General features: G+C 40.7%; 1 protein-coding gene across 1 annotated transcript in view; it reads left to right on the forward strand.

Annotated features, from left to right (window-relative positions):
• The window catches only part of LOC128524339 (pre-mRNA-splicing factor CWC22 homolog), a 30,801-nt gene extending 18,033 nt beyond the window's left edge, over positions 1-12,768 (forward strand). The window contains exons 16-21 of the mRNA XM_053496874.1: positions 6,260-6,337; positions 7,929-8,081; positions 8,263-8,390; positions 8,481-8,582; positions 10,071-10,264; positions 10,575-12,768. Coding sequence (XP_053352849.1) covers positions 6,260-6,337; positions 7,929-8,081; positions 8,263-8,390; positions 8,481-8,582; positions 10,071-10,264; positions 10,575-12,238 — 2,319 coding nt within the window. The 3' untranslated portion in view covers positions 12,239-12,768. The remainder of the gene's footprint in view (positions 1-6,259; positions 6,338-7,928; positions 8,082-8,262; positions 8,391-8,480; positions 8,583-10,070; positions 10,265-10,574) is intronic.
• The last annotated feature ends 1,225 nt before the right edge of the window (positions 12,769-13,993 follow it).

Consider the following 13,993-nt stretch of genomic DNA (forward strand, 5'->3'; position numbering starts at 1 on the left):
TTAGACCCAGTTTAGTCTTCCGTCTGGTTCCTAAAGTTCAGGGAGGACAAGCAGAGTCTACTTCACATCTGCATGCCTGCAGCTTTAGAGCTTTATAATGTAACTAAGTAACTGCAGGATTGCATGGTTCTGTGGTAGTACATGATGTCATGAATTTTATTACCAGTTTTATTACAACTTTATTAACAAATGCCGAATCGAATCTAAAGCGTTAGACTTCTAAAACAGTAAGCCTTCCTCTTCAGCACTCCAGCCTTTTTACAGGAAGATACAAGGAGGATTTGCTGAGAATAACCAAAGGGCAGAGCAAGCGGGGGAGCGAGCCGAAGAACGTGCCTATAAATAGACAGAATGGGTTAACAGCTTGAGAGTAAGGGGGGCACGGCGTGTGTGTTTGTGTGAGACAGAGGTCTGATATATAACTCGGAGATATAATATTACACACTCTGTGGGAATTTCACATTAATTAAGCGCTGATGTCTTTTTAAATGCGCTATATTGTAATAAATTATAATTTTAAGTACCTTGTTGGACACCAGGGGGCGCATATTACTTTCTTCATTAATGTTTAGATCTACACATTACCATTACGATAATACAAAGCTCATGTATTAAAGAAAAAGTTTTCAAGATAGGGTTGTCAGAGCATTTTGTTTTGAGTGAATCACAAACATAAAGTTCATCATAAGACCTACATATGTATTTTAAACCTTAACTGAGACATTTTTTAACATCTTCGATTACTTACAGTAACATGACATTTCTCAATATGTTTGGTTACAAACTGCTGGCTACAGTAGTGTCTGAGTAAAAAAAAGATCTTGGTGATTTTTATATCTCTCATACATTTACGGTACTTAAAAAAACATGTTTAAAAAGTTCATTTTATTTTTGTTTTTATACTACTTTTATTTATAGAAATAAAACTGAAAAAGTATTAAATGCAAAAGTACAAAATTTATACAGTTTAACAAGATGGTTTATTTAAAAGCGTTTTCTGTACATTTTATTGAATTAATAATAGAATTTTAAAAATTTATATCAGTTATACTTGAATTGTGTTAAAAATCGATATTTGATGATAAAGTAATTATTAAATAATCAAATATGGATTTTTAACACTTCAATTATAAATTGTATAGATTTTTAAAATTATATAATTAATTTAATAATGTATATATAAACACAATTTTAAAAAAGAAAATATTATTTTGAAAAGATATTATTATATAACTATAATATACGTCATATTATTTATCTTTTTCTGAAGTGTGTAGAATTCCTTTTTTGGCTGACTCTCTCTCTCGCTCTCTCTCTATTTATATATATATATATATATATATATATATATATATATATACAATTTTTTTTTTTAGATCCATATAATTAATATTCTGAAGCTTAGGGCAGTGGTATCCTGTGTGACCCTAGCTTCTTCTCTGGGATATGTTAAAGAAATAAATAAAATTTGCTGTGCTGTAAGGTAAAAAGTTTATAAAAATTGATCACCATATGGAGGGGTTCAGTTACATATTACAATTTTTTTGTGTGGCAATACAAGTATCACCACACTGACCCTAAAACCATCCCCGTTATCACCCAACAAGTTTGTTTCTAATTTCTGTATGTTTGCATTTGTGGTAGTCGGATGTTTTTCCTCTATAATCCCGCTGATGGTGTGCTTTTAAACTGTTCCTCATTGGCAGGTAGCTTAGCATCCCGTGTAGTAGGAGCTAATTATTTAGAAGTGAAACAAAATCTAAAAGAAAAAAAAGTAATATTGAATCAGAATGTAAATGTAAAACAAATCGTATTGGCGGTTCCATAATACGCACAAGTTTACAAAAAAATAAGTATATTGTGGTGTGGTCTACATGTCATGATGATCACATCACACAGTATAAATCCTTTCCATTTTCATTTATTATTTATGTTTCACACTTAAAACCTTTTAAACCTTTAGTTTTACTATCATGGGCACTTGTACACACATCCTTACGCATGTCTGTTCTCAAATAAATTTTATAGAAATTAAATTTAAATGTCAATTTTTAAAATCTTTAATTACTAAACTTGCTTAAACATGGGCCCCACTGCTTTTTGGAAAGAAACACTTCATATTATTGCCCTAATCATTTTATTCAATGAGTAGGAAAACACATACACACACACACACACACACACACACACACACACTCTCTTCCCAGCTGTGTCAGTCGATCTGCGGATTTGAACTGCATTTCCTGTCACGATGATGTGATTGATGAAGTGTTTTTGTAAGCAAGTGGTTAGAAATCTCCCAGGATGATTAAACTGTCATGTGATGTAGCAGGTTGTGTTGTGATTGAGACATAGTCGTTGTGCCTGTCTAATGGTCGCTGGGTGGAAACTTGTGCTCCAGAAGCCCGGACCTGACAGTGAGAGATCCTGCACGGATAATAAAACCTACGAAACAGCATAATTTAGTTGTGTAAGCTATAATTTAAATAGCATTTTAAAGTACACTACAAACTTTTTTAAATCAGCTTCTAGAGTTTGCAATTGCTGTTTAAACAATTTAGTTATCATACACGTGATTTAATTTATCCATGTTATATCACTTTGTCTCTCAGGCCTAAAATTAAGTACCCTTCAATATTTCTGTGGATAAAAACAAAAAGAAATCACATGCGTTTGAAAATATCAGCGCACACTAAATTCAGTAGCGCTGCTGAAATCGTCGCTTCAGTAGCGGCTGCTCCTGTGGTGTCTCAGCTCTCTAGGAGGAATTGCCGAAAGCGGAAAATGCTGGAACTGGAAACACTGCAACGTGAAAAAACATTTCAGCCTGGTTACAGACCCAGTCTGTCACAACACACACTGTGTGTTAATTAGCGACAACTTCACTCTCAGCAGCTTTTGCAGCTTGTTTTTTAGCATAGGGTGTCTCTAGTACAGTAGATCTGCAAAATTTTAGCTTTAAAATCAGAGTATACTAACTATGTATATGACTAATAATCTTCATGCTCTAATATTAACCAACACCTCGTGGAAGCTCTGCTCCTTTCTCCATCTCACATTTAGTAAAATTTTATCCAGTGATCTTGTTATGGACGTGTTTTATCGCCTTGTGAAAGGCACACATCCTCGCCCTCTGTCAGCCCATATGGAGACCGTTTATGGAGGAAAAATCTTAACGTAGATTATTTACCCAGTAGAGGAGTTGATTGAAACTTGAGATATTTCCTACTTGATGTGAGGGTTTTGTGGTCACTGATGGACATGTTCTATCGTGTTCTTCCTGGACGTGCTTCTCACATAAACACCCAGGTCCTTAGGGTAAAATCCAAGGTCAAAATGCTGTGCTGAGGACATCCGTGGTTTAGCTGAGTCCAAGGGCGTGTAGCAGTGACTCGTCCTTTTTATTTAATGTAACTTTATTTTATGTAACTTCCATACATTTGGATGCAGGGTTTGGTTTTACCTTCAGAAAAACCTCCAGGAAGTCATCATGGTTGCATCAAATTACCTTAAGCTGGCTTCTTGAGATGTACAGGAGTGGAGCAACTGTACCAACTGAATGTCCAAGCTTCTTACCCAATCTGGAAGGCTCACCTCTGCCACCTAGCAAAGACAACCTATCCACTTTCGAGTGTTTTCACATCAGGCACGATTTGTACCGTGCCCAGGAGTGATTGCTCCCCTCACTTCCCCATGCACTGCTCGGTCAGAGATTTACATTATTTTTGCTCTTCGTTCTCAGTAACGCTTACGCGTTTATACGAAGCTGGCACAGCAGGTGGCAGTATGCACCTACTTGATTTGTCTGCCGCCATTAAACATGAGAGAAGAAGTGAACGAGGATGTTAACCTTTGCGCTATGCCTAATATTACTGATAATTCAGAAAAGAAAAATGTCAGGAGCAATACTGTTGCATACCTTTTGCACTTTGCAAATTAATCGTTTATTCAAACATGACAATAAAATAATAGACACCGAAGCTGTAATACACACTAATGGAAATAAAAGGAGCAGTTAGTGGTGTTGTTTTAGCACTCACACTTGTATCTACACTACTACTACTTGTATCTTCTTTTGCTCTTTATTTGAAATCTTGCTGACCTTTTGTCTCCTTTAATCCGGTGTACTCTTTCTTTCTTTTTCTCTCTTTCTGTTCGTTTTTTCTCTAATCCTTCTTGCTCTATTTCTTGCAATAATTTCTTTCTTTTCATTCTTGCAGCCTTCTTTCTCCCCTTCACTTCTTTCCTTTTTGTCATCCTTTTTCATCCTTTTGTCAATTCTTCCTTTATTTCTTTATTCTTTATTTCCTTCTTTCTTTCCTTCCTTCCTTCCTTTTCAACTCACCTTATTTGACCTTGCTTGCTTTCTTTTTTGCTTTTCATCCTTCCTAACTTACTCATTTTATTTTCTTCCTTCCATTCTCCTTTGTTTCCTTCTTTAATTTCTTTCTTTCTTTTCTTCTTATTGTCCCCCTCACTATTTTTGCTCTCTTCATCCTTACTTCTTAACTTACTTCCTTTTTTTCCCTTTCTTTTCTTCCTTTCTTGAATTTCTTTTTTTCATACCTTCCATCTTTCCTCCCTTTTGTTCTTTCCTTCATTGTTTGACCTCCTTTTGCCATTGCTTCCTTTCATCTGTCCCCTGCTTCCTTTTTGATAGCTTGGTTTACCCCTTCCTTTCATACCTACTTCCTCCCTTTATTGCTTCCTTCCCTGGATCTTTTCTTTTTTTTCACCATCATTTCTTTGCTTTTTTCTTGCTTTGTTTAAATGATCATCAGGACATTAGTTTTCTTCACATTAATGGCACCACTATTTTGACATTAAGGTCAAGCCCTGCTCTCTCATCTTAAAGAAATTCCCTTTTCCTTCTCCTCCCTGAGGCAGGTTTCCTTTTTTTTTTTTTTTACTTCCACATGCCTGCCGTGTGCAGAGATGGATGGAGCATTAGGGCAGATAACGAGGGAATCACTGACCTGAGAAAAGCCCGGGCGTTTAATCTCACACGCAGACTTCAGTGTGTTCAGGGCCGATTTAATTATCCAGGGTGTGTGTGTGTGTGTGTGTGTGTGTGTGTGTGTGTGTGTGTGAGAAACAGGTAAAACACCATAAGACCTGATGCTTTATTCATTTTAGCAATGTTTAGAATGGAAAGTGTTTCTACCTAAAAATAGCAGTTACAATCATAAATAAGCATGTGTATGCATATACAATATATGTCTGTTTGCTATCCTGGGGTGTGTAGTACATTAAATAGATGAAATCGTACACACAATGTATTCATCTAATTATTTAAACCTGAATTTTAATATTGTTTAATAGGACAGTTTAATAATTAGTTTAGTGATTAAAGGAAACTTTATTATAGCTGTTCAGCATTACTTGAAGACCAAAGTTAGCGTAGGAACATTGTTTACATACTATTGGACTAAATACAGTTTATATTACAGGTTGTCCCCTACTTATGAACAAGTTCTTTTCCGGGAGTCCTATTTGTTCTTAAGTCAGATAAAGTGAGTCTTATACGCCTTTGACATAAATATACAATGTAAATCATACCAATTCACTTGGCTAAATCTGTCCCCCTTTCCCCACACTGCCATCATGTGGCCAAAAACTGTAACTGTGCCTAAGGAAATTAATCTTGGTGTTGTCTCTGCGCCTTTAAATCATGAGGGGAATCCCAGATGCCATTTTGTCTCTGTTTTCCCTTCTGTTTTCTCTTAACTTAGCTGTTTTCCACTGTGTTGGATGGTAAACTCTGTTTTGATGAGAATTTTCCAGGATTATTCACCATTAGGACAGCTTTTCAGGACAGCCATTTACTATCATTGTGCTTCCAGACTGATTCATTAAACCACGGTTCGTTTGTATCTGCCCCAACTCGAATGTTCATAAGTCAGGAACTATCTGTATATGATTGACTTGGCTGTAAATGGAACATAACATCTGACAGTCACATTATTTGGCTTGATAATCTGTGGTTTAACTCTAATTTAGCATAGAAACGTTGTTTAAATACTATTGAGTTCATGCCATGGGACTGAATACAGTTTACATTACAGGTTGTCCCCAAATTCTGTTCCGTTTCTGAAGTACGTTCATAAGTCCGATTTGTTCTCAAGTCCAACAAAGCGAGTCTTATACGACTTGAATATGAATTTACATTTTTGTGGTGTAGAGTGTGGAAGGTGGTGGTGGTGCGATGATGTGTGAGAATGTAATAATAATACTGATCAGTGTCTCTGTGTCTCTGCAGAAGGAGCTGTGCAACATGATCCTGGACTGCTGCGCACAACAGAGGACCTACGAGAAGTTCTTTGGTCTTCTGGCTGGAGTGAGGCTTATTTTTTTCTCTCTCTCTCTCTCTCTCTCTCTCTCTTTCTTCGAGTCTGGAGGTGTTTGTGTTTCTGAATGAATGAAACTCACCTGCTTAATTATTTCCCACCATGTTTGCTAAAACTGTCGTTTAACACCTCTATTTAAGTATTTTTATCATCACCAATCTGGTTTCTGTATCTGTCTCCTACTCTTCCTCCATATGATCTCTTTATTTATTTACTTGTTTCTTTGTTTGTCTGTGTATATGTCTGTCTATCCATCCGCCTTCGTGTCTGTTGATTTGTGTATGCTTGTCTATCTACGAAGGGGGTGTTCAAGTCAAACCGGGACTTGTAATGAATGAAAAACGGATGATTTACAGAAGCACAGTACAGTGATGAGAATTAAAACATTTAAGCATTGCAAATGTTTTAAAGAAAGCCATACGTCTGTGAATGACAACCGGCCAAGGTGGCTCAGAGCACACTGCAGTCGTTCCTGTGAACATTCAGCGACTGGAGCGCCTGATCTGGATCAGAGACACATTTGTTTGTGGAAAAAGTACACACAATCATTTACCAACACCACTTGCACATGACAGGAACTCGGCTGAAAGTTATTGCCACATCATTCGTACCATCATGACCTTACTACAAGCCATTTCCACATGTTTGGGCCATTTGGGAGTTGCTGGGGGGGCAGCGTTTCAGACATGAAGCAGGAAATCTGATCATGGCTCCAATGTACTGATACATTTTTCTATCTTGATGGTATCCAAGCACTAGTGAAACACTGGGATAAGTGCATTAGTAGTGTACTAGGGGATTATATAGAGAAATAAAGGTACTTTTTACTCCCATAACTGTTCTGTTATTATGCACAATTAAAAGAATAATATTAATAAAAAAAGATCTGTCTTTACATCGCCTCTATCCTTTTTTCTCTCCATCTCTCTCCTTCTTGATATAGATATTTTCTTCTTTCTGTATATACTCGTAGGGGAGAGAAAGTTCTAGAAAAGACTCTAGCTCCCACTGTGTTCTTCGATCCTTCTCTCCGAGTGAACACTTAAAGGTTCTGTACAGACCCCCTACAGCTGATCTTTGCTTTTCAGGAAACGTTTAAAATACTCTTTCTGTAGAAAGCTTGAACAATCTTTTTTTTCCCTCTCAGAGTTTATTTCTGCCTTACAGTTTTTACTTGATTTTATTTCCGTCCAAAGCTTCCCTCAATATTGCGGCTATTTCGTTCGTTCCTTCCGTATATATATATTTTTTTTGACCAGTGTTTTTCTCCACTGCATCCGAACCATTTCAAACTCTCTTGCAAAACAAAGCTGTTAAAGACTCCGAGCCTGGGGCGAGTGTTTTATCATGTAAAAGACATGCAGGGTTTTTTATTACAGACACCACACTGAGAGACAGCGCAGTGCACGTTTCACTTTTTCATCCCTCTTTTGTCTCTGTCTGCATCTGTCTGTCTCTGAGCTTCACTTTCATCCCTCCATCTCTGAATGGCTCCAGCCTGCAATTCATCTCATTATGTATGTTATCGCCCTCTCTCTCTCTCTCTCTGATGATTATTTCTCCCTCTCGGGATCTCTGCAGAGGTTCTGCTTGTTGAAGAAGGAGTACATGGAGAGCTTCGAGGCCATCTTCCAGGAGCAGTACGAGACAATTCACAGGCTAGAGACCAACAAACTGCGAAATGTGGCGAGAATGTTCGCGCATCTCCTCTATACGGACTCCGTCCCATGGAGCGTGAGTGGCGTTTTCAGCTAACTAAATGACTTTTACAGTGTTACAGTCACAAAAATAGTTTTGTGTTCAACATAAAAAAAAATTTTGTCTTTAAAAGAAAATGCTATGTTTAACTTCTGTACTGCCTCATATTTTGTGCGTTTTTATGCTTCGCTTTGACCCGGTCCGTGATCCCCGACAGGTCCTGGAGTGTATGAGAATGAGCGAGGAGACGACGACGTCCTCCAGCCGTATTTTCGTCAAGATCCTCTTCCAAGAGCTGTGTGCCTACATGGGGCTTCCGAAGCTCAACGAGAGACTCAAGGACTCGTAAGTCTCCAAGGATTGGTCCGAATGTTTTAGTTGTTGTTTTTTTGTTCACAGACTCTATATAAACAATAAGCGCTGTTTCCTCCACAGGACTCTGCAGCCATTCTTCGAAGGCCTGTTCCCGCGCGATAACCCGAGGAACACGAGATTTGCCATTAATTTCTTCACCTCCATCGGTCTCGGTGGACTCACGTAAGAGGGCTCTTCTTTTCTCTCTAGGCCATGTGCTGAAATGATATCTCTCTCTCTCTATATGGTGATAACGGTAACCTTTTACTGTTCCATTCAAATGTCAAACTTAGACTGGAAAATAAAGTTTAAAGTTTAACCGCTCCGATTAAATGTCATCACTTGCTATGCAAACATGCAGCATAATAACGTGTTAATAATTCAGCTGATAACATTGTGGACTTTATTTGAATGCTGTAATGAGATTGAGGCCGATCCAAAGGAACTGGGTGAGTCTGTAAATTAAACTTGAGACGAAGTAGCCCTGAAACCAAACTAACAACAGAAGAAATTAATCATTCCTCTTAGTTGACGAGTGGAGCACAGATACAGATGTTTAAATCATTTTTTTGATTGGATGTAAGATTCACTGCATGTTGATAATCTCCAGGCATAATATAAGTAAGGGACAAAAACATAGAGTCTCGCAGTTTTCATTTGAGCTGCTGCCTTTCTAACATCATGGCCTGAAGGATTTTGTTGTTCTTGTCCATCTTCTATTATTTTGCCAGCAATAGATTATTATTTTTTTTTTTAAATCATACTTTTTATTTGTATAACAAATGTTTAACTGCTTAGGACAGGGTTAGATGGAGGCAGAGGATTTGCTGTGGCGACCCCTAAAAGGGAACAGCCAAAAGATAAAGAACAATGTGTATTAGTATATGATCTATAAGATTAAAAAAAAAAAAAATCACCACTTTTTGTTACGGACTAACCAGTTTATCAGCATAGTGAGAAACTAACTCCTATTATGGAATAAGGATATAAAAAAAAAATCATAAAATAAATCACATGGTAATACAGTATCAGTTAACACACTTTCTAAATTAATGTTTTTTTCATTTTGTGATTTATTTTCTACATTCTAGAACAATACTGGAGATTTCAAAACTATAAAGTAAAATTAATGGAATTATGGAATTAACCAATCAGCTGTTATTTTTAAGGCTTAGAGGTCAGATGTTTTGGAGCATTTCTTCCAAGAACAGTATTGTCGAGTGCATTTGCAGAACCCATCAAGCTCCATGATGAAACTGTCTCTCATGAAGACCTTCTCAGGAAAGCAAGACCAGAACCTACCTCTGCTGCAGAGGAGAAGTTCATTTAGAATGACCAATTATCTCAGAAATCACAATTAACAACCAGCACCTCAGATTAGAGCCATTATGAAGGATTTACAGATTATCAGTTAGCTGTTCAAAGGAGATTATTCTATATTTAGGATATATCTTCAGTATACGCCTTCAGTATTGTTTTACAGTGTATAAAGAAAAGACACATCTAGAAGGTGTGTCCAAACTTATGACTGGTAGTTCAAGTTAATTTTTACTAAACACAAATAAAACATTTACTAATAATGAATATTTTATGTGGTAAGAATCATGGTCAGTTTGACCAACATGGACATGTTAAAGTAGTCCATCCTTTTTTTTTTTTTTTTTTTTACAGAGATGAGCTGAGAGAGCATCTAAAGAACGCCCCTAAGATGATCATGACCCAGAACCAGGATGTTGAGTCATCTGACTCTGACTCTTCCTCCTCGTCTTCATCATCCCCAGACTCCTCATCCTCCGACAGTGACAGCAGCGACACAGACTCCTCCAGTGACGCTGATGCCTCATCCAGCAGCTCCAGCTCATCAGGTACACACCAGTCCCGCTCCCCAGCTAATTTCTAGCTCGTTCTCTCAGTACATTTAAAAGTTTTTAATAAAATGACCGTCTTGCATTTAAAATGCATCAAGAAAGATGCTTACGTTGCTGTTTAAGGGGTTGTTTCAGGTTATTCATTTAAACAAAAGATTAGCAACTTTTATAATATTTCACCAATTAATTGGGCTGTATTACAAGTTTGGGAACACTTGGCTGCTCACTAATTTCTTGTATTAATGCGTATTTCAGAAGTCGCTCACTTGGTTTCCAATTTTTTTTCACTATGTGTGCCTTTCCACAGATTCAGACTCGGATGCGAAGCGGAAAAAGGTGTCCCAGCGTGGAAAGAAGCATAAGGAGAAGAGCAAAAGGAACCAGGGACGGGACAAAAGTGAGGAGGGCCAACAAAGACAAAAGGTCAAATTACGAAAGGACTCGCTGGATAAGCGAGAGCGTACTACAAAAGGTTTTCCTATTGAGCGGGAGCGCCGGCAACGAGACTCCCCCGAGGTGCGAGAGCGCGGCCGAAGAGAGTCCCCCAAGGTTCGCGGCCGAAGGGAGTCCCCCGAGGTTCGCGGCCGAAGGGAGTCCCCCGAGGTTCGCGGGCAAAGAGGGTCCCCCGAGGTTCGCGGCCGAAGAGGGTCCCCCGAGGTTCGCGGCCGAAGAGGGTCCCCCGAGGTTCGCGGCCGAAGAGGGTCCCCCGAGGTTCGCGGCCGCAGAGGGTCCCCCGAGGTTCGCGGCCGCAGAGGGTCCCCCGAGGTTCGCGGCCGCAGAGGGTCCCCCGAGGTTCGCGGGCGCAGAGGGTCCCCCGAGGTTCGCGGGCGCAGAGGGTCCCCCGAGGTTCGCGGGCGCAGAGACTCCCCCGAGGTTCGCGGGCGCAGAGACTCCCCCGAGGTTCGCGGGCGCAGAGACTCCCCCGAGGTTCGCGGGCGCAGAGACTCCCCCGAGGTGCGAGGGCGCAGAGACTCCCCCGAGGTGCGAGGGCGCAGAGACTCCCCCGAGGTGCGAGGGCGCAGAGACTCCCCCGAGGTGCGAGGGCGCAGAGACTCCCCCGAGGTGCGAGGGCGCAGAGACTCCCCCGAGGTGCGAGGGCGCAGAGACTCCCCCGAGGTGCGAGGGCGCAGAGACTCCCCCGAGGTGCGAGGGCGCAGAGACTCCCCCGAGGTGCGAGGGCGCAGAGACTCCCCCGAGGTGCGAGGGCGCAGAGACTCCCCCGAGGTGCGAGGGCGCAGAGACTCCCCCGAGGTGCGAGGGCGCAGAGACTCCCCCGAGGTGCGAGGGCGCAGAGACTCCCCCGAGGTGCGAGGGCGCAGAGACTCCCCCGAGGTGCGAGGGCGCAGAGACTCCCCCGAGGTGCGAGGGCGCAGAGACTCCCCCGAGGTGCGAGGGCGCAGAGACTCCCCTAAGGTGCAAGAACGCGGGAGGAAGGGATCACCTAATGAGCGAGAGGGTGGGAGAAAGCGCTTGCCCGACGTGCAAAAGCATGGGAGAAGGGGCTCGCCCGACATGCAACAGCGCAGAAGAAGCGACTCGCCCGACGAGCGAGAGCGCGGCAGGAGGGACTCGCCCGACGAGCGAGAGCGCGGCAGGAGGGACTCGCCCGACGAGCGAGAGCGCGGCAGGAGGGACTCGCCCGACGAGCGAGAGCGCGGCAGGAGGGTTTCTCCCATTGCGCGAGATCGTTCAAGAAAGGACTCACCTAATCGGGGAGAACGCAAGGACCGACAATACAAAATCAAAGAGACCAAGGACACCAAAAATGACTCACAGAGAGACCGAGAGCGGCGGCGCAGCCAAGAGAGGGAAAGATCAAAGTCAAAATCACGTGAGGGAAACAGCAAGGACATGTCTTCCAAAGACTCGTACAGGAATGGAACAGAGCGAGAGGACAAGGAGAACCGTTACAGGGAGTCCAGGCGGAGGGAGGACAGGAGTGCGGAGAGATCACCCAGGAGACGCAGATAACCCACGGCACAAGAGATACACGAGTTAATCACGTTGTGATCTTAACTTTGGAGGACAAATGCAGTGTTTCTGTACAAACTAGCAGTGCATTGTGGGAAATATGGACGGTTTTAGATTCTCATTGGCCTTTAGAAAAGTGAGGAGAATATTTGAAACAGAAAGGATCTTTTGTATTTTTCGACGTGCCTAAATTGTTTTGTGTTTTTGTTAATGAATATTAAAAGAATCGATTAAACGACTGTCTTTGGTATTAAGTTTGGATCGTGGACTGAATTTATGGTTTATGAATTAACTAAATCCACAACATTGATAAATTTAGCTAGCTAAACTTCACAACGCAAAGCTTTGCTATTTGGTCCTGGGTGAGACCACACCCATCAGGATTTTTCATTTTTTAATTAAGACATTTTCTGAGAGAGTGATTATGGGTCAGTTTGTGTTGCCATGATTTCTGGAAACTCGTTTATCTAAAAGGTCTAATGGTGCCAAACAATTCCTGTAAAATAAATAAATGCCCCCCTATAGCACAACAGAGCGGGTGTTTTTTTTGATTGTTTTTTTTATATATAATTTTGTAGCAAGTTTTACAAAAGTATACATCAATCACACGTCAATCCTAGACCACGATTCTGTTTGAATGGGATTAATTATATTTTACAAGCGTGGAAGTTTCCCAAAAACATGTGAACACAATGGTGTAATAGTCCGTGTTAAATATTAATATGTTTATTCCCTTGGTTCGAGACAGGAAAAATAACGTGCAGCCTGTCAGACTCCTCGTCTCTCCGGTTCCTGGTTTTTCTATAAAGAAAACGACACAAACCAGCACTGTCGCTTCTAATCTGACAAGCGCTGACACTGATGTGTCCTTTCTGCCCTCCAGGAGCTCAGAAAGAACACCGCTGTTCTTTAATAAAGCCCTCGTTCACCTCTCTGAGGATAAACAGTGAGAGCCTAACCTAGAAACGCGTCCAGCCTTTGAAATGGAACGAAATGGGATGAAAATTGTCCTTTGTGATCATGCAGAAGCCAATCACAAGCTAGTTAGAGTGCTGGATGTGGACGAGAGAGCAGGCGCCGCGGACTGACGGATAGTCAGGATAAATAAGACTTATTTGAACCAGTGGAAGCCATTTTCAATCTCTATATTTGAGACACATCACTATTTGGGTTCAGGATTTACAGCAGTGGATATTGCAGATGAAAATTTGCAGCCGTGTGGTGTTTTTTTTTTTTTTTTTTTTTTTTGTCAAGCATGACTCATTTTTTTTTGGAGTTCTTCCTTCCAACAAAATTCGAAGATAAATAGACAAGCAGACATCATTGATCGCCATGGTGAAATATGTGTGCAATACCCAGTATAAGATGCATAAAACAAGTTTACAGTGCGCCATCAAGAAAGTAAGAAAGAGACAGTGATGGATATACATGTGATTGATCATTCATGGAGGAAGTAGAGCGTAAAGTAAAACAGTGAATATATAAACGTGTACACAATAAACGACATGTCCTGGTGCCAGCTGGAAGGATGGATAGATGGAGAGATAAATTGACTGCTAGGTTTATGGGATAATGGGTGATAAAGGATGATCACTTTGAGAAAGAAAAAATGGATAGAATGGGGAATAGATGGATGTTCATAAAAATGTAAGGATGGATAAATAGGAAAAGGGATGGGAAGATGGATCGATGAAAGCACTTCTTATGGGAATATGGGTCAGAAGATAAAAGATGAATAAGGAAGATAAATGGAGG

Source organism: Clarias gariepinus, chromosome 5, assembly GCF_024256425.1.
Source record: "Clarias gariepinus isolate MV-2021 ecotype Netherlands chromosome 5, CGAR_prim_01v2, whole genome shotgun sequence".
Classification (NCBI taxonomy): domain Eukaryota; kingdom Metazoa; phylum Chordata; class Actinopteri; order Siluriformes; family Clariidae; genus Clarias; species Clarias gariepinus.